This window comes from Clupea harengus, chromosome 4, assembly GCF_900700415.2.
Source record: "Clupea harengus chromosome 4, Ch_v2.0.2, whole genome shotgun sequence".
In the NCBI taxonomy this organism is placed as follows: Eukaryota; Metazoa; Chordata; class Actinopteri; order Clupeiformes; family Clupeidae; genus Clupea; species Clupea harengus.
The window spans coordinates 27,525,310-27,545,340 of NC_045155.1; the positions used below are offsets into that span (position 1 = coordinate 27,525,310).

The window sequence follows — 20,031 nt, forward strand, 5'->3', positions numbered from 1 at the left end:
AGAGCATCGGTTCCCAAACTGGGGTACGCGAAGTGGTTAAGGGGTACGCGGGGAGACAATTTCCGCGATAACGGAAAACGGACAGAATTACCCTTTGAAACAGAATTGCAACTTTCAGACGGAAACATCATTTTGTGCATCAAAATCGCCCAAATTCCCCTGTATTTTGCCCTGCAAGGCTGTATTTCTTTCTACTTAACACAACAACGATCGCAACGATGAACAAGCATTAATTAAAAAACAAAACCACTGAGAAAATGTCACGTCTGTGCTGAACTCCGCTCTGGCCACGCCCCCCTGTCCAACGGCCTGTTAAAATTAATTCGCTTATCCTCCTAATCGCCTGCAAATAATGTTTTTTTTTGTCTTCTCTGTTGATGGCTGGCAAACAACAACCTTAGAAGGTTTGGGTCAATTGTGGCACATATTATTCACTCATTTTAAGCCATCAATCTACCTCATGGTGAACAAAATGAGGCAAAACGAAAACGAAAAAAAAAAACGGAATTCACCTAAAAGGTGAAAAGGATTTATTTTTTTTTCAACTGGGGGGGGTGTACGTAGCTGGAGATTGAATGTCTGAAGGGGTACGGGACTGTAAAAAGTTTGGGAACCACTGGCGTAGAGTGACTGAGAATAGGAGTGAAGGGGAATACCATCCAGACCTCTCACTGTCCAATAACACTGTTATGGTAAACTTACGACTCTTACGAGTTTTCTTGAAGCTGAATCACACACATCGGTTTTATACAGATTTGTACCTGTCAGATGAATTCCCTACAGTCGAAAACATGGACCTGCAAGTAGTTCCACCACCAGCCACAGACAATATCCACCCTTCATTCCTGTCTGGTCCTTAAGGTCTCGCGATAGAATATTTGTTTACCCCCGAGTGCGCGCGGGCTCTGGCTGGCCGTACTTTTCATATAGCAAGTTAGCCCGGTATTTTTCTTCCAACTTCCAATGTCATTATTTGGACCGTTGCATGTAATACTAAGGTGTATACGTATGTATTAGTATTATTTGTAGTCTCTAAAGGGATTCTGAGCGTTGTGCCTTGCAAACGAACCACTGGAAACGGAGACGCAAGATTTAGCTAGCGTTAGCTCGCTAGCAAGCAAGCTGCAGCTCAAAGAAGCTTGCTAACCATTTCAAGGCCAGCATTTTTTCTTTTAAATAGGACGTTGTTGTTTTCACAATGGGCTATCTAAAATTAATCGAGATAGAAAATTTTAAATCTTATAAAGGCAGGCAAATTATTGGACCTTTCCAGAAGTTTACTGCCATCATCGGACCTAATGGATCAGGTATGAACTTCACTAGCTAAATCCAACCTTACGGCTAGATAGAACCGAGGGATAATAAATTCAGACCGTGGACTTCCTTGTTGCCTGTTAGGCCTTGTAGCATTTTAGCTATGTAGCTAGCCTCCTAATGTGTTGCGTTAGGTGAAGTTATTGACGAACTGGTGTAATAGTGTTGTACTGCAACATTGGGTAAAGTTTTGACTAACTCTGAGAATGGTGAATTAAATTAGTGAAGAGAAATTGACAGTGCATGTGGGCTAACGATCATGGTGACATGAATCAACATTGGTGTAGAAACGTTATCAACACTGCATGGCGTAGCACTGTAAATTGCATTTAATGCAATTCAGAACGTCGGTGCACCGTTTGCTAGCTTAGTAAATACACTGTGTTCGATTAATGTTTTTACATTTGTCTCGGCATTGTGTATTATAGGAAATGTGTGTGACATGTATCAGCTAGGTAGCTAGCCTCTAAGGACTCTGCTAGTAGCTACGATATCTCGCCGTAGTGGTGACAACTCTGTGGAGTTCGAATAAGGCTCTTGTCTGGCTGTCCATGCTGAAAAATCAAATGTAATAAGTGAAATGGGATTTTAATGTTTTGAGTTTGTAAGCGTTGTTCAATGAAAACTGTACTGAAACCATGTAATATAGTTATTATAATACCATAGCTGTATCAAAAGTGTGCCAGAACCAGTTGTATAACGATAAGTGCATTATTTGATAACATCTCAAAAAAAATTGAATCCAGCTCATACCTGTTGAAGTCCTATCATGGCATTGCAGAACACACATTTTAAATGGTGTATTGCTGTCACAGTGGAACAGACACAGCCTGTATTTGTAAGCATCTCAGTAACCGAAGCTGTGCTGCTCTTGATGTCCTTAGGGAAGTCCAACCTTATGGACGCCATCAGCTTCGTGCTGGCAGAGAAGACCAGTAACTTGAGAGTGAAGACGCTGAAGGATCTGATCCATGGAGCCCCCGTGGGGAAGCCGGCCGCCAACAGGGCCTTTGTGAGCATGGTGTACCGCGAGGACAGTGGCGAGGAGCGCCACTTCAGCCGAATTATCATAGGTATGACACCCGCAGAGCTGGTATGCAGGAGAGCCCCTCAGTTCCCAGACACAGTACACACAAGTGTACCCAGACTTTCATACGTATGTTAGGTACTGATTAACATCAAATGTATTTGTTGTTTTTTGTTTTGAACTGCCCAAGTGTACTGCCCTATTTTGTACCTAACGTAACCCTAGATTTCATAATGCATAATGCATCTTCTTTGCATCTCACTTGTCCTGCATCTTTGAGTTGTCTTCTCTTGACCCCATCGTGTCACAGTTTAGTCACAGTGCAGCGTTTCCACTTCTTCTGCTTCAATCACTCCACAAATGCCTCTCCAGTCTACAGTACCTTACTTCACTGCCATTTGCCCTCGTTGATGTGTTATATTGCTACTCTTGTGCTGCAGGGTCCTCCTCTGAGTATCGCATCAACGGCAAGGTGGTGGGGCTGCCCGAGTACAGTGAGGAGCTGGAGAAACTCGGCATTCTCATCAAGGCCAGGAACTTCCTCGTCTTCCAGGTAGCCACCGCGGGCTTGATTATTTGTGCAATTTTGTACAGGAATTATACATGCCAATCGTCTTTGAATAAGTAAATATTGAATAAGTCATACTGAGAAAATAAATAATAATAGTAAATAGGTTGAAAGGTTAAGGAGTTGACTGTGTTTGTCTGTGTTGTGCTTTGACATATCTCCTTTCCATTTCCATTTAACTCAAGGGTGCGGTGGAGTCCATCGCCATGAAGAACCCCAAAGAGCGTACCGCCCTGTTCGAGGAGATCTCTCGCTCGGGCGAGCTGTCTCAGGAGTACGACCGCAGGAAGAAGGAGATGGTGAAGGCGGAGGAGGACACGCAGTTCAACTACCACCGCAAAAAGAACATCGCTGCCGAGCGCAAGGAGGCCAAGCAGGAGAAAGAAGAGGTGCTCACACTGCCATTTTGATTTTGTAGATTTGTACAGAAGAGAGTCTTGTTTTCTTTTATGACATATGATATTGAAACACAGACATTTTAATGTAACAATATTCTCATTACACTCTATGTAAATATTTTGAATGCACATCTTACTTGCTCTTCTTTTCTCTTTTCTCTTTATCACTTCTTTCCCTAAACCATCAGGCGGAGCGTTACCAGCGCTTGAAGGACGAGGTGTCGCGAGCCCACGTGCAGATGCAGCTGTTCAGGCTGTATCACAACGACGCCGAGATCGAGAAGCTGAACCGCGAGCTGGCTCACCGCAACAAGGAGATCGACAAGGACCGCAAGCGCATGGACCGCGTGGAGGAGGAGCTGAAAGGACAAGAAGAAGGAGCTGGGCAGGCTGATGAGGGAGCAGCAGACCATAGAGAAGGAGATCAAGTGAGTGACCGAGGGAGAGGGAGTGTCGGGTACAGAGAGAGATGAAGAATGATAGAGGGATAGTGGAGAAAGATCCTTCATGAGTGTATCTATAGATACACATTTTGCGGTGAGGGAATGTAACTATACAGTGCCTTGCATAAGTATTCACCCCCTTGGATGTTTTACCCTTTAATTGCTTTTATAAATCAATCATGGTCAATATAAGTTGGCTTTTTTGACAACAAAATTTACAAAAAAGCCCTCTTTAATGTCAAAGTGAAAACAGATTTCTACATAGTAATGTCAATTAAATAAAAATATGTAATGTCATATAAGTGATTGCATAAGTATTCACCCCCTTTAAAGTGACTGACCTAATTCAACAGAGGTCCAGCCAATTGGTGCTAGTAGTCTCACAATTAGTGAAATGGGGATCAGTGTGCAGTGAAGGTGTCTCAAGTGATTGTAGTATAACGACACCTGTGTCTGGAAGGTCCATTCACTGGTTAATCAGTATTCCTGGCTACCGTTACAACATGAAGACAAACGAACACTCCAAGCAACTCAGAGAAAAGGTTAGTGAAAAGTATAAGTCAGGGGAAGGATACAAAAAAATGTCCAAGGCACTAAACATCCCCTGGAGTTCTGTTAAATCCATCATCAAGAAATGGAAGGAATATGGCACATATGTAAATCTACTTAGAGCAGGCTGTCCTCACAAACTGAGTGACCGTGCAAGAAGGAGACTAGTGAGAGAGGCCATCAAGACACCTATGACTACTCTGAAGGAGTTACAAGCTTCGGCAGCTGAGATAGGAGATACTCTGCATACAACAACTGTTGCCCGGGTTCTTCACCAATCAAAGCTTTATGAAAGAGAGCCACTGTTTAAGAAAAGAAAAGAAAAAAATATCGACCAGAGTTCGCCTAAAGGCATGTGGGAGACTCAATGGTCAAGTGGAAGAAAGTTTTTGTCAAAAAAGCCAACTTATATTGACCATGATTGATTTATAAAAGCAATAAAAGGGTAAAACATCCAAGGGGGTGAATACTTATGCAAGGCACTGTAGATGTAGTTGGAAGTTAGCCGTGGCAGACTTAGTGTGTTCATCCCTTCCTCTTCCTCTTACTCCTCGTCTCTCCCAGGGAGAAGGACTCTGAGCTGAACCAGAAGCGTCCCCAGTACATCAAGGCCAAAGAGAACACCGCCCACAAGATCAAGAAGCTGGAGGCGGCACGCAAGTCCCTGCAGAACGCCCAGAAGCTGTACAAGAAGCGCAAGCTGGACATGGAGGAGCTGGAGAAGGAGCAGGGCGCCGTGGAGATGGCCGAGGCAGGAGTTCGACGAGCGCATGGAGGAGGAGGCGCAGAGCCAGGGGCAGGACCTCCAGCTGGAGGAGAACCAGGTGGGAGCAGAGAGGGTTAAAAGAAGGGCACGTCTGAGATCACAAGTCAGCACTGTGGGGTACAGTTAGTGCAACACAACATGGTGCCACAGTGTTTCTGTTAGTATTAGACTCTTACGTGTCGTTGCATTATGACATTAAAGTGTAGCCTTTCGTACCTCTGTAATGTGTTCTGTGCACCGTGTATTTTGCAGCACAGTTCATACACACACACACACACACACACACACACACACACACACTAAAGTCTAAGTATACTCCAAACGGTCTGAGTTTGAGCAGTGCAGATGTGTACGTGCACATTTGTGTCTCCAAAGTATGTTAGGTTTGCTGTTCCGGACACATCTGTCAGCACACAAATTCAATCACAAATATAATAATACAAATAATATCTCTGTCCTTTGAATCTGAAGTTATTTTTAATAGGTCTATCGTTTCCATCATACTGGTGATAAAATCTGCATCATGCACGCCGTGTGCTGACCTAGATGTGGCCGCGTCTGCGGGAGTAGACTTAAAGGAGTACTAAGTCATCACTGAGTCACTGCTTTTCATTAGACATGAGTCATTAATGGTTTACGAATATTTCACCCCCTAGGTGAAAGCTTACCACCGCTTGAAGGAAGAGGCCAGTAAACGGGCCGCCACTCTGGCTCAGGAGGCGGAGAAGTTCAACCGGGACCAGAAGGCCGACCAGGACCGCTTGGACCTGGAGGAGAGGAAGAAAGTGGAGACAGAGGTGTGGGCGAAGGAAGAAGACTGGTGTTTTAAAAAAAAATTGCATTTGAATTGGAAATGACATACAGATCTAATGAGGTGGATCAAGTTCACTACTTGCTTTGACCCAAGCGTGTGTGTGTGCTCTCAGGCCAAGATCAAGCAGAAGATCAGAGAGATCGAGGAGAACCAGAAGCGTATTGAGAAACTGGAGGACTACATCAACACCAGCAAGTGGGTTACATGAACAGCATGATGATGCTCAATGCTGCAATGTTTCATCTGAAATAATTACAAGTCAATGTTATGTGTCCCCAAATGCCCCATGACATTATTTACTGAATTTATTTGAATTAATTTCTTTCATCTCTTTCTTCCTCCATCTCTCTTTCTCTACCACCACTTTTCTGCCTGCCATATCTCTATTCCTTCAACTAATTTCCCTGTTTTCCCTACCTCTCTTCCTCCTTCCCTCCCTCTCTACCCCCCCCTCACTCTCTCTCTCTCTCTCTCTCTCTCTCTCTCCCTCCCCCTCTCTTCCCTCTCTCTCTCTCTCCCCCTCTCTTCCCTCTCTCTCTTTTTCTCTCTCTCTCTCTCCCTTTCTTCCCTCCCTCTCTTCTCTCTCTCTCTCTCTCTTCCTCCTCAGGCAATCTCTGGATGAGCAGAAGCGGATGGAGGAGGAGTTGACTGAGGAGGTGGAGTCGGCCAAGAGGAGGATTGATGAGATTAACACAGAGCTTAATCAGGTGAGTCTGGCACCCACGCCGACCGTAATGACTTCATCCTCTTAACCAGTCTGCGCTGCCACCGTCTGAGTCTGGACTGATCAGTCTCTGGCCACCAGTGACAGGGGTGATTTGTTTTTGTATCAGGGGGAAAGTTAGATTTTCAGGAACATCTTCATCATTCATATGAATGTGACCCCACCCCCCCCTTACTCAATATGAAGATATTGCAAATTATGCAGCAAAGTCACCCACTGATGACCACCAATTACTTGCACTTTATTGCACTATAAACTGGGTTTATTGAAATATTATATGGTTTAGAGACACTGTTCTGTGTTTCAGGGGTGATTTTGCCCCAATGTCTACCTGATTGCCTGCTGTAGGATGAACTAAGCTTTCTTCCAGTGTCCTGTAGCTGGGTTCTAGTAATAACTCCTCTCTCATTCCTGTAGTTGGGTTCTAGTCTGTAGTTGGGTTCTAGTAATAACTCCTCTCTCATTCCTGTAGTTGGGTTCTAGTAATAACTCTCCTCTCTCATTCCTGTAGTTGGGTTCTAGTAATAACTCTCCTCTCATTCTTGTAGTTGGGTTCTAGTAATAACTCCTCTCTCATTCCTGTAGTTGGGTTCTAGTAATGTCTCCTCACTCATTCTCATTTTTTCTGTGTGTTTGTGTGGTTCTCAGGTTATGGAGCAGCTGGGCGATGCCCGTATCGACAGGCAGGAGAACAGCCGACAGCAGCGCAAGGCTGAGATCATGGAGAGCATCAAGAGACTCTACCCTGGATCTGTGGTAAGACTGTTTATTTCTGAATCGCACAATGGAGATCAACCTTTCATTTTGTTCAGCTGTACATTTGTTTTGTTTTGTTTGATTGTGACTGGAGAGCCGTGGAAATCTACACGGTCGTTTGACATTGCTTTACGGTTTCCTTTGTTTCTCTCCTTCGTTCAGTATGGCAGACTGATCGACCTTTGCCAGCCCACCCAGAAGAAGTACCAGATTGCTGTGACCAAGGTCCTGGGAAAGAACATGGACGCCATCATCGTAGACTCGGAGAAGACGGGCCGTGACTGTATCCAGTACATCAAAGAACAGCGAGGAGAGCCGGAGACCTTCCTGCCCCTTGACTACCTGGAGGTAACCACCTACAGACCCACAACCTACTTCCTATTAAAAGGCTTTTTAAATATTTTCGATTACCTGCTGTTACTGCAAATCCTACTCATCAGATTAAATCCATTCTTGTCCCTTTAGTTACTAATGTACATTTGAGTATAATGCAATACATCGCCACCTGTAAGTATTTAGGAGACCTCAAGAGACCTCGAATCAATTGAAATGTTTAAATCTGATTGGTTGTAACGTAGCTTGTGCACGTAATTCTCTTTGGCTCTGTGGATAAGGCAGACACGGATTATTGGCGTGTAGCTAAGGCAGACGTGTATTATTGGTTGTGTGAATAAGGCAGACACAGATTATTGGCGTGTAGCTAAGGCAGACGTGTATTATTGGTTGTGTGGATAAGGCAGACACGTATTATTGGTTGTGTGGATAAGGCAGACACGTATTATTGGCTGTGTAGTTAAGGCAGACGCGTCTTATTGGCTGTGTGGATAAGGCAGACGCGTATTATTGGCTGTGTGGATGAAGCCGTCGACGTATTATTGGCTGTGTGGATGAAGCCGGCACGTATTATTGGTTGCTAATCGATGTCAATCTCCCCACAGGTGAAACCCACTGATGAGAAGCTGCGTGAGCTGCGCGGGGCGCGTCTGGTGATCGACGTGATCCGCTATGAGCCGCCCCACATCAAGAAGGCGCTGCAGTACGCCTGCGGTAACGCCCTGGTGTGCGAGAACGTGGAGGATGCGCGCAGGATCGCCTTCGGAGGAGCATACAGACACAAGGTACACAGACACACACTGACAGATGTGTGGCAGATGAATATATACCCCATTAACACACTCGATCACAAGACACACATGCGGGCACGCACAGACAGACTCAAGATGAACACCACCGAAGCCTGGAAAACCACCTGCAGGAAAGCCAGGCGATTATGTAAACCACACTGTTATTAGGTCAGATGAAGAACACACCAATGTCTCAGTGGACAGTAGAAACAAGGTACACACACACACACACACACACACACACACACACATACGAAAAACACAGACAAACACACATACATGCATGAAGACGCAGATAACGCCCCCCACACATATGACCTACCCCCAGTGGAGTGACAAAGCCAACCAAGATATATGACAGAGGAATATATAAGACATGCAAAGTGGCATGAGGTCTGCTGTCTTAAAGTAACAATATGTAACTTTTTTACCTTAAAATAACAGCTTGAAAAAAATTGTGCCGCTACAATTACTTTTAATATGGAGAATGGCCTCTCCGCCATTGCCATCGGGGGTCTGTAGGGAAAATACTGTGGTATGTAAGATTTCTGGAGCCGCCCGGTCCTTTGTGTCTGAGCATGCGCGACTAGGATCGGGTAGTGACAGTCACTATCGGAACAGCTTTTACTCATTGGCGAGAGCTGAAAGACACATTTGGATACAAGTTCGATTCAGAGCTAGCCATCTTTTCTTGACTGTGTTAGCATTGTGTTAAAAACGACTTATTGCTGCTTCAATGTTTTCCAACCCTCTCCCTAGACTGTGGCGCTGGACGGCACCCTGTTCCAGAAGTCCGGTGTGATCTCGGGCGGTGCCAGTGACCTGAAGGCCAAGGCGCGGCGATGGGACGAGAAGGCCGTGGACAAGCTGAAGGACCGGAAGGAGAAACTCACCGACGAGCTCAAGGTAAGTGGAACGGTAGCCAGTGGGTACAGAGGTGTGCTGTGGTAAACCTCACTTCCAGACACCTCAAGTAACGTGCTAAAGACAGATGCTAGCCCCCGTGGGTTATTGCCTCCTTGCTATTGGACAACGCCTCCCATGTGAGTTTGAGTCCGGTGCAGGTCTGTGCTTGTCTGCACAATGCAGGTTTCACAAGGACAGGAAACGAAAAACTCTCCTATTGGACTCCACACTCTCTGGCGTAGACTCTGATTGGCTGAATGTTGTGTCCATCACCCGTAGGAACAAATGAAAGCCAAGAGGAAGGAGGCCGAGCTGCGCCAGGTGCAGTCCCAGGCCCACGGCCTTCAGATGAGGCTCAAGTACTCCCAGAGCGACCTGGAACAGACCAAGACCCGCCACCTGGCCCTCAACATGCAGGTACGGCGCACAGCACCCCCGTCTGTTACACGCTACAAAAATACTCCTTCAACTAGGAGAGGCTGACATGGGTACTTGCTGAGTCATTGGTCAGGCTCCAAGGGACCATAAGGACTCAGTAACAGTGCTGGGTGTGCTGCTTGCAGCTTTGGGTGTAATACAGGGGATACACCATGACTAAACGTTAATGTAATGGTTGGCTATTGATATCTCACATATCATCTTATCACACGTGTGATCCCAGTTATTAAGATTTAAATGACTTAAGTTATTAAGACCTTTAGCATTGTAATGTACCGCTAGTATAGGTAATCTTGTATTTTGCTGATTGCACATAATATACATGACAATAATATACATCTATGACCTTAAAGGAAAAGTCCAAGCTGGAGAGTGAGCTTGCCAACTTTGGTCCACGTATCAACGACATCAAGAGAATTGTCCAATCACGCGAGAGGGACATGAAAGACCTCAAAGACCGCATGAATCTGGTGAGTGTCCAAAGCAGTTAGATGACTTGTTCTGTTAAAGAAGATGCTTTGTAGGGTTGTCTGATTGTAATCCCTTATCGTTTTTGCAATAATGTATTTAGCATTCTTCCTCCTGAATCCGATAGCTGGATATTGGTTTTCTTCTCTTTTGTGTTTTGAGCTGATCTGATGAGGAATGTCTTGCTGGTGCATCTTCTAGGTGGAGGACGAGGTGTTTGTGGAGTTCTGCGAGGAGATCGGGGTCAGAAACATCCGTGAATTCGAGGAGGAAAAAGTCAAGAGGCAGAACGAGATCGCAAAGAAACGGTGAGCACAGAGCATTTTGCCTGCCTGTGAGGTTTACCTGACTGTAGTGCAGCGGTGAGATGTTTACCTGACTGTAGTGCAGCGGTGAGACGTTTACCTGACTGTAGTGCAGCGGTGAGACGTTTACCTGACTGTAGTGCAGAGGTGAGACGTTTACCTGACTGTAGTGCAGCGGTGAGATGTTTACCTGACTGTAGTGCAGCGGTGAGACGTTTACCTGACTGTAGTGCAGCGGTGAGACGTTTACCTGACTGTAGTGCAGAGGTGAGACGTTTACCTGACTGTAGTGCAGCGGTGAGACTTGTATCCATCGTGGAGATGTAGTGAAATGAATGGAATGAAGTGTGCTGCTGCAGTCTTGTGTTGTTCCGTGTGCGTGCCGTTTAATTTGGTCTTGGCTGAAGAGTGAGTCTAATCGCCTGGTGTGGTTATGCGTCCGTCCCCTTCCAGCCTGGAGTTTGAGACCCAAAAGACTCGCCTCGGCATCCAGCTGGACTACGAGAAGAACCAGCTGAAGGAGGACCACGAGAAAGTGCTCATGTGGGAACAGACGGTGAAGAAAGACGAGAGCGAGATCGAGCGAATGAAGAAGGTAAACAGGAAGAGGGTTGGATGGAGTGATATGAGGGAGTTATAATACGATGGAAAGAGCAATTATTAGAGGTCATGTTTTTTTTTTAACCTCTCACTTTCTTCCCCCCCCCCTCTCTTTTGGTTTCTCTTTCTCTCCTTCTTCTCCTCTATCAGGAGGAGCAGAGGCACATGAAGATCATTGATGAGACCATGGCCCAGCTGCAGGACCTGAAGAACGGGCACCTCACCAAGAAGTCCGAGGTCAACGACAAGAACCACGAGATGGAGGAGATCCGCAAGAAGCTGGGTGGAGCCAACAAGTAAGCACCTTTAAAAGCAGACTGATGTTCGGATCTCCTCAAACAGCTAGCTTTAGCTTGGGCTCTCAGGAGAAGTCCAGTGGAACACAAAATGTTACTCATGAATGTTTAATGTGAATGTGATGGCACTCTTTAATTTTAAGATGGGCCGATTTTGAAATGTAGATAGCCGATTTTACACAGTTGCCATATTTTTTTTGTATTTTTTTTTTTAAAACATGATTTGACTTATTGTACCACAGCATCGCCCCTTCCTTTTCTGTATTGTTGATGTGGTCTGATTGTAATATTTGACGTGCCACTCACGAGATGATGAGTAACAGCCTTGCGTGCGTCTGCCTCACAGGGAGTTGACCCAGCTGCAGAAGGAGGTGACGGCCATCGAGACCAAGCTGGAACAGAAGCGCAGCGACCGGCACAACCTGCTGCAGGCCTGCAAGATGCAGGACATCAGGCTGCCACTCAAGACAGGAACCATGGATGACATCAGCCAGCAGGAGGTGTGTATCATGCTTTACACACACACACACACACACACACACACACACACACACACACACACACACACACACACACACCAGTCGGGTTTCCATGAAAGGTACCTAAAGTAAAGCAATGAATTCAGCTCAACACCAGGTGTCTTGTCCTAAGAATTTCAGTGCCCAGTCTGACTCTGTTTTTCTGTGCATCTGACAAATAAATACTTGAACTTGAACTTGAACATTCACCAGGTCTGTTTGTGCATATTAACCGTGTGTGTGTGTGTGTGTGTGTGTGACTTGCAGGGAAGGGAGGAGACCAAGGAGGAGGCAGCCCAGAGGACCTCTAGCACAGTCCTGGCCAAAGAGGCTCTCATAGAGATCGACTACAGCAACCTGTCAGAGGACCATAAGGTAAGTCCTGGGTTCCCACCGTCTTGGAATTTTACTATCCCTAGTACACTTTTATTAGCCTGACGATGTCATACTCATAATTCTAGTCAGAATATGAGTCTGATATCGCTCCATTGGGCTGTGATTATGGGGCGTGTTTCAACCGAACCAGGAGAAAAAATGCCTCTTCGCTCAATTGGTTACCTACAACCAATCAGAACAACGTAGTATGTGACCAGGGGCAGCTGATACATTACACTTTTACCGGATCCCGTAGGAAGTAAGGCAAAAACATCTTTTCGATTGACAAATGCCTTAATCGCGTTTCTCTGTTCCTCTTTCAAAATGAATGCACTGTCAATGTCTAAATGGACTCGAATCTATACATTTCAGCTCTCCAGCGGCAGCCATGTTTGTTGAAAACGAATTCAACTCGTGTGTTGGTGACGTGGTTGGTTACGTTACTGTTGATCATCTGTCCATCATCGTATAAAGCCCGCCTTAACAATTTCATTGGTACGGCCAATATCTGTCCGCAGATAATTTCTCCTCAATGGAGTAATGCCAGACCGAACTTCCCAACCAAAAAATGTGTGGGCGGGGCTAAGTTCGGTCTGGTATCCAGGCTACACTTTTATTACTTTACTATGAAATTCAGTATATTCATGGAAAGTTTTGGAAAAGTCATGAAATTAGATTTTTGTCGTGCCAGGGGCGATAGGAGATCTAGGAGAACTTTATATTATTGTAAACTTTATATTATTGTAAACTCCTATTAGACAGCGTGGGAACTTAGAGTGAGGGGAGAAAACAGATCTGATCTGGTTCCATTCTCCGTGAAGCTTCAGTCTGAGATCTGGCTTCCAAAGCCTTCACCGCGTCCTGAGATAGGAAATATCCTCTTGGTTGTCAGACACATTGTGCTGAACAAAGTGCTTGAAAAGTGCACACTTAAACAGTCCAACCATAAAAAATCCCTCCGCTGACACAAAATTCTGGCTAAATTGTGGTTTCTTTTCACGTCTACAATTGCTTATCCATGGTAAAAAAAAATGGACCTATAAAGATTGGAAAATAGGTCAAAAAAAGTTTCCCTTGACTTCCTGTGTGGAGCTGACCGTGTGTGACTGTGGCTGTGTGTAGGATGCCCTGTCTGTGTGGAATTGACTGTGTGTGATTGTGTGACTGGCTGTTGTGGAGCTGACTGTGTGTGGCTGTGGCTGTGGCTGTGTGTAGGATGCTCCGTTGTGTTGAGCTGATGGTGTGTGACTGGTTGTTGTGTAGGATGGGCTGTCTGTGTGACTGGCTGTTGTGGAGATGACTGTGTGTGATTGTGTGACTGGTTGTTGTGTTGAGCTGACGGTGTGTGACTGGTTGTTGTTGAGCTGACGGTGTGTGACTGGTTGTTGTGTAGGATGCTCCGTTGTGTTGAGCTGATGGTGTGTGACTGGTTGTTGTGTAGGATGCTCCGTTGTGTTCAGCTGATGGTGTGTGACTGGTTGTTGTGTTGAGCTGACGGTGTGTGACTGGTTGTTGTGTTGAGCTGACGGTGTGTGACTGGTTGTTGTGTTGAGCTGACGGTGTGTGACTGGTTGTTGTGTTGAGCTGACGGTGTGTGACTGGTTGTTGTGTTGAGCTGACGGTGTGTGACTGGTTGTTGTGTTGAGCTGACGGTGTGTGACTGGTTGTTGGGGAGCTGACGGTGTGTGACTGGTTGTTGTGTTGAGCTGACGGTGTGTGACTGGTTGTTGGGGAGCTGACGGTGTGTGACTGGTTGTTGTGTTGAGCTGACGGTGTGTGACTGGTTGTTGTGTTGAGCTGACGGTGTGTGACTGGTTGTTGGGGAGCTGACGGTGTGTGACTGGTTGTTGGGGAGCTGACGGTGTGTGACTGGTTGTTGGGGAGCTGACGGTGTGTGACTGGTTGTTGGGGAGCTGACGGTGTGTGACTGGTTGTTGGGGAGCTGACGGTGTGTGACTGGTTGTTGTGTTGAGCTGACGGTGTGTGACTGGTTGTTGTGTTGAGCTGACGGTGTGTGACTGGTTGTTGGGGAGCTGACAGTGTGTGACTGGTTGTTGGGGAGCTGACGGTGTGTGACTGGTTGTTGTGTTGAGCTGACGGTGTGTGACTGGTTGTTGTGTTGAGCTGACGGTGTGTGACTGGTTGTTGGGGAGCTGACGGTGTGTGACTGGTTGTTGTGTTGAGCTGACGGTGTGTGACTGGTTGTTGGGGAGCTGACGGTGTGTGACTGGTTCTTGTGTTGAGCTGACGGTGTGTGACTGGTTGTTGGGGAGCTGGCGGTGTGTGACTGGTTGTTGTGTTGAGCTGACGGTGTGTGACTGGTTGTTGTGTGAGCCTGACGTGTGTGACTGGGTTGTTGGGGAGCTGACGGTGTGTGACTGGTTGTTGGGGAGCTGACGGTGTGTGACTGGTTGTTGTGTTGAGCTGACGGTGTGTGACTGGTTGTTGTGTTGAGCTGACGGTGTGTGACTGGTTGTTGTGTTGAGCTGACGGTGTGTGACTGGTTGTTGAGGAGCTGACGGTGTGTGACTGGTTGTTGGGGAGCTGACGGTGTGTGACTGGTTGTTGGGGAGCTGACGGTGTGTGACTGGTTGTTGGGGAGCTGACGGTGTGTGACTGGTTGTTGTGTTCAGCTGACGGTGTGTGACTGGTTGTTGGGGAGCTGACGGTGTGTGACTGGTTGTTGTGTTGAGCTGACGGTGTGTGACTGGTTGTTGTGGAGCTGACGGTGTGTGACTGGTTGTTGGGGAGCTGACGGTGTGTGACTGGTTGTTGGGGAGCTGACGGTGTGTGACTGGTTGTTGTGTTGAGCTGACGGGCTGTGACTGGTTGTTGGGGAGCTGACGGTGTGTGACTGGTTCTTGTGTTGAGCTGACGGTGTGTGACTGGTTGTTGGGGAGCTGGCGGTGTGTGACTGGTTGTTGTGTTGAGCGACGGTGTGGACTGGTTGTTGGGTGAAGCTGACGTGTGTTGACTGGTTGTTGGGTGAGCTGACGGTGTGTGACTGGTTGTTGGGAGCTGACGGTGTGTGACTGGTTTGTTGTGTGAGCTGACGGTGTGTGACTGGTTGTTGTGTTGGAGGCTCGACGGTGCTGTGACTGGGTTGTTGTGTTTGAGCTGACGGTTGTGTGACTGGTTGTTGTGTTGAGCTGACGGGTGTGTGGACTGGTTGTTGAGTTGAGCTGACGGTGGTGACTAAGGGTTTGTTTGGGAGCTGACGGGATGACGGTGTTGTGGGAGCTGGGTTGTTGGGAGCTGACGGTGTGTGACTGGTTGTTGGGGAGCTGACAGGATGGTGTACTGGTTGTTGGGGGAGCTGACGGTGTGTAACTGGTTGTTGTGGTTGAGCTGACGGTGTGTGACTGGTTGTTGGGGAGCTGACGGTGTGTGACTGGTTGTTGTGTTGAGCTGACGGTGTGTGACTGGTTGTTGTGGAGCTGACGGTGTGTGACTGGTTGTTGTGGAGCTGACGGTGTGTGACTGGTTGTTGGGGAGCTGACGGTGTGTGACTGGTTGTTGGGGAGCTGACGGGCTGTGACTGGTTGTTGGGGAGCTGACGGTGTGTGACTGGTTGTTGTTGTGTAGGATGCCCTGTCTGAGGACGAGATCAAGGCGGAGATGAACCAGCTGCAGCAGCGGCTCAACGAGCAGCAGAGCGTCCTGCAGAGGATCAGCGCCCCCAACATGAAGGCCATGGAGAAGCTGGAGAGCGTCAGGGACAAGTTCCAGGAGACCAGTGACGGTAAGTGTGTGTGTGCGTGTGTGTGTGTGTGAGGATGTGTCTGTGTGTGTGTGTGAGGGTGTGTGTGTGTGTGTGTGTGTCTTACCTGCGGTTTGTACTCCTTTCCCTGGTGAGCAGACGGTGTGCCTCAGGCAGAAGTCAGGTGTGAAGTGTGGATGTGTGTCAGGGTGTGTGTGTGTGTGTTTGTGTGTGTGAGGATGTGTGTCAGGGTGTGTGTGTGTGTGTGTGTGGGTCGGTGGGCTGGCTGGCATGCAGGTACTGTTTAAGGACAGGACCAAGTTCTAGGAGACAGTCCAGAGACGTAGTGTGTGTGTTGGGAAACGAGGTACAGGATGAAGGGTTGATTGGCTGTTTGTCCCTGCAGAGTTTGAGGCGGCCAGGAAGAGAGCCAAGAAAGCCAAGCAGGCTTTTGAGCAGATTAAGAAGGAGCGTTACGACCGCTTCAACGCCTGCTTTGAGTCCGTCGCCACCAACATTGATGAGATCTACAAGGCTTTGTCCCGCAACAGCAGTGCCCAGGTCAGTTGGCTTACTCACTCACACTGTTTTCACTTTTTATCTTTATTCGGTCCTTTCCCTTTTCTCTCACTCTCTCATTCTCCTCTCCATTTTTTCATTCTACTTTTTCTCTACCCTTCTGTTCTTCCTTTATCTCTCTCTCTCTCTCTCTCTCTCTCTCTCTCCACTCCATGCTCTCTCTCTCTCTCTCCACTCCATGCTGTCTTATTCTGTTTCATTTCTCTGTGTATTTTCCTCTAAGTGTCTACTGTATTTCCTGGAGTATACGAGCCTCTGTGTTTGCCCCCCCAGGCCTTCCTGGGCCCAGAGAACCCCGAGGAGCCCTACCTGGACGGGATCAACTACAACTGTGTGGCTCCTGGCAAACGCTTCAGGCCCATGGACAACCTCTCAGGAGGAGAGAAGACTGTAGCCGCCCTGGCCCTGCTGTTTGCCATTCACAGGTCTGTGTGTGTGTGTGTGTGTGTGTGGTGTGTGGAAGACTAGCTGTTCTGGCCCTGCTGTTTGCCATTCACAGGTGTGTGTGTGGCTAATACTGGGGCCTTCCTCTTTGCTATACGCGTGTGTGTGTGGTAGATATTGTTTGCCTACGGTTTAACTCCTAGAGCATGGTGGTTAACAGCATCAGTGTCAAAGACGCAAGTTCTCCTTAAGCGTCTACTTTATGTAGATTCAAGGAGTTCATCTTTATTGTTGACCGACTGTAAGTCTGAGATTCCACTGACTTCTCAAAGCTTCGGTGTCTGACTGTGCTAATGTCTCTGACTGTGCGTATGTCTCTGACTGTGCTTACGTCTCTGACTGTGCTTACGTCTCTGACTGTGCTTACGTCTCTGACTGTGCTTACGTCTCTGACTGTGCTAATGTCTCTGACTGTGCTTATGTCTCTGACTGTGCTTACGTCTCTGACTGTGCTTATGTCTCTGTCCACATAGTTATAAGCCTGCACCCTTCTTCGTGCTGGATGAGATTGATGCTGCCCTCGACAACACCAACATCGGCAAGGTCTGTGTTTGTTTGAAGTATTTTAGTTTGTTTGTTTGTTTGTTTTTTAACTTAATTTCCAGGAATTTTTTGTTAGTAAGATTATTTGTGGTTATTTGTGGAGTTTGCTTGTGCTGTTGAAATAACTGTGATGTCTTTACTTTGTTTGTCCACTAGGTGGCGAACTACATCAAGGATCAGTCTGTTCTGAACTTCCAAGCCATCGTCATCTCCCTGAAGGAGGAGTTTTACACCAAGGCTGATGCCCTTGTTGGAGTCTACCCTGAGGTAGGATGCGCACAAACACACACATACTCGTTCACACACAAACACACGCTCGCTCACACACCCACACAAACACACGCTCGCTCACACACACACACAAACACACGCTCGCTCACACACACAAACACACACTCGCTCACACACACACAAACACACACTCGCTCACACACACACAAACACACACACAAACACACACACACACACAAACACACACACAAACACACACTCGCTCACACACAAACACACACTCGTTCACACACTCGTTCACACACACACACACACACACAACACACACACACACACACACACACAACACACACACACACACTCTCACTCATGTATAAACACACACTCTCTCACAAACAAACACTTTCACCTTAATATCTACCCTGCAGTGAGACACCAAACAAATGGTCATAGCTGACACAACACAGATACTGGGAAAACCCAAAGCAGGATAAATGCTTTGATTGCCTCAGTGCTCAGGGCAGACAGCATGCTTTGATGATACAACACTTTGGGTTTTACAGCCTCTCTTGCCTTTGTAGAAAGATAATACAACACTTTGGGTTTTACAGCCTCTCTCGTCTGTAGAAAGATAATACAACACTTTGGGTTTTACAGCCCCACTTGCCTTTGTAGAAAGATAATACAACACTTTGGGTTTTACAGCCTCTCTCGTCTCTGTAGAAAGCCAGCGAGAGAATTCACGTCCATTTTCAGCCACCCTATAGTCATTGTAATCACAGTATAGAGAACCTTTTTACAGATACATACTAACTGACCTCCCTTCCCCCTCTTTTTCTCTCTCTCTCTCTCTGCAGCCTGGAGACTGTGTCATCAGCAAAGTTTTAACCTTTGACCTTTCGGAATATCCGGACGCGAACCCCAACCCAAACGAGTAGAGCTGCCCACCACGTGCTCTTGCGACATCACGTACTTGAGTTTACCCCTGCTGAGTTGTCTACGCAACAATTATGTTTCAGATGCATTTCTATACAACTTCTCTTTTCTTTTTCCTTTTCTTCCTAACTCCGATGAATCATGACCGCATAAAAAGCTCTGTGACCCAACAGTAGAATTATGGATTGAGCTGACTAGCAGGGTCAACAGTTAATGTTATCAGGCCATTCATTCCACTCATAGGACTAGAGTAGGCATTGTATTGACTGGATACTTTGTTGACGTTTCTCCTACACTGCAAGCATTCTTTTGTCTCTTGGGGTTGTGTACTGGCCTAATCATGTTTGGTTTCTTGCCATAGTAAGGTTGTGTTCTTGCTTTTCTGTAATCTTGTATTTGAATTTTTGAAAAATGATGTGACTCCTAACAGAGATGTTGAGAGAGGTAGCTGTAATTACATGTTTTTTATACCCCTATGAAGAATTCAATTTTCATGTTTTTAAGTACTTGTTTTAAGTAGTGAACCTTCAGCGCTACCTTTACACTGCAAGTTCATCTCGACTCGCTACACACATACAACAATGGTTCCTTCAGGGAATGTTGTGCACAGAACATCTGTCAGCACGTGGTTTTGTTTTGAAAGGTGGCAGAGTGACAAACATGTGTGGAAGATTCCAAGGCCGAGTGCAACTTCCTGGTCCCCCCATCCCGTGTAGGACCATGTGTTTGTCTGCAGCATATTCACTTTTAGCTGACATGTGTTTTAAGTCTCAGTATGAACCCTGACTGCTTTTTTGGAGTAAAATAAATAAATAAAAAGAAACTTTTCTTTCTTGTCATACTGGTTTCATGTGCTCTCCCTCCTTCCTTCCATACTCACTCTCCTGCACGAGCTGAAGACCATTACACTACAAAACATACTCCAGCCCTCATCTGACTTGGTTCCATGCCAGATCTATACTAGGGTCATCAGCTATGTGTTGTAAGGCTATCATGGACTAGATCAGAACTAGCGGAAGAGCTTGAGGAACCGGATAGAATCTAATGAGCATGCCAAACTTGAAGAACAGACCGGAAGATGTAGTCAGGATTCCTGGAGTTTATTTAGCGTGGAGACACTGTGAAAAGTGTGTTGCTCAGAGAATGCCCTATCTGATTGTAGAATGTGTTGGCATTTATACCATTCAACCAGGTAGAATATGTGGTGGG

The 20,031-nt window shown here is 46.6% G+C and overlaps 1 protein-coding gene across 1 annotated transcript; it reads left to right on the forward strand.

The window, feature by feature from the left end:
* Positions 1-860: 860 nt before the first annotated feature.
* Positions 861-19,661, forward strand: smc1al (structural maintenance of chromosomes 1A, like). The gene is given in 28 exon segments (XM_031566896.1): positions 861-1,307; positions 2,199-2,387; positions 2,782-2,894; positions 3,095-3,298; positions 3,496-3,669; positions 3,671-3,735; positions 4,864-5,047; positions 5,049-5,123; positions 5,722-5,862; positions 5,992-6,074; positions 6,487-6,586; positions 7,252-7,359; positions 7,522-7,707; positions 8,298-8,477; positions 9,243-9,389; positions 9,669-9,806; positions 10,181-10,297; positions 10,497-10,603; positions 11,054-11,195; positions 11,351-11,496; positions 11,843-11,996; positions 12,282-12,389; positions 15,975-16,131; positions 16,496-16,650; positions 16,942-17,093; positions 17,586-17,655; positions 17,812-17,922; positions 18,744-19,661. Coding segments are annotated over 28 exon segments (3,696 nt in total). The 5' UTR covers positions 861-1,198; the 3' UTR covers positions 18,825-19,661.
* Positions 19,662-20,031: the final 370 nt, after the last annotated feature.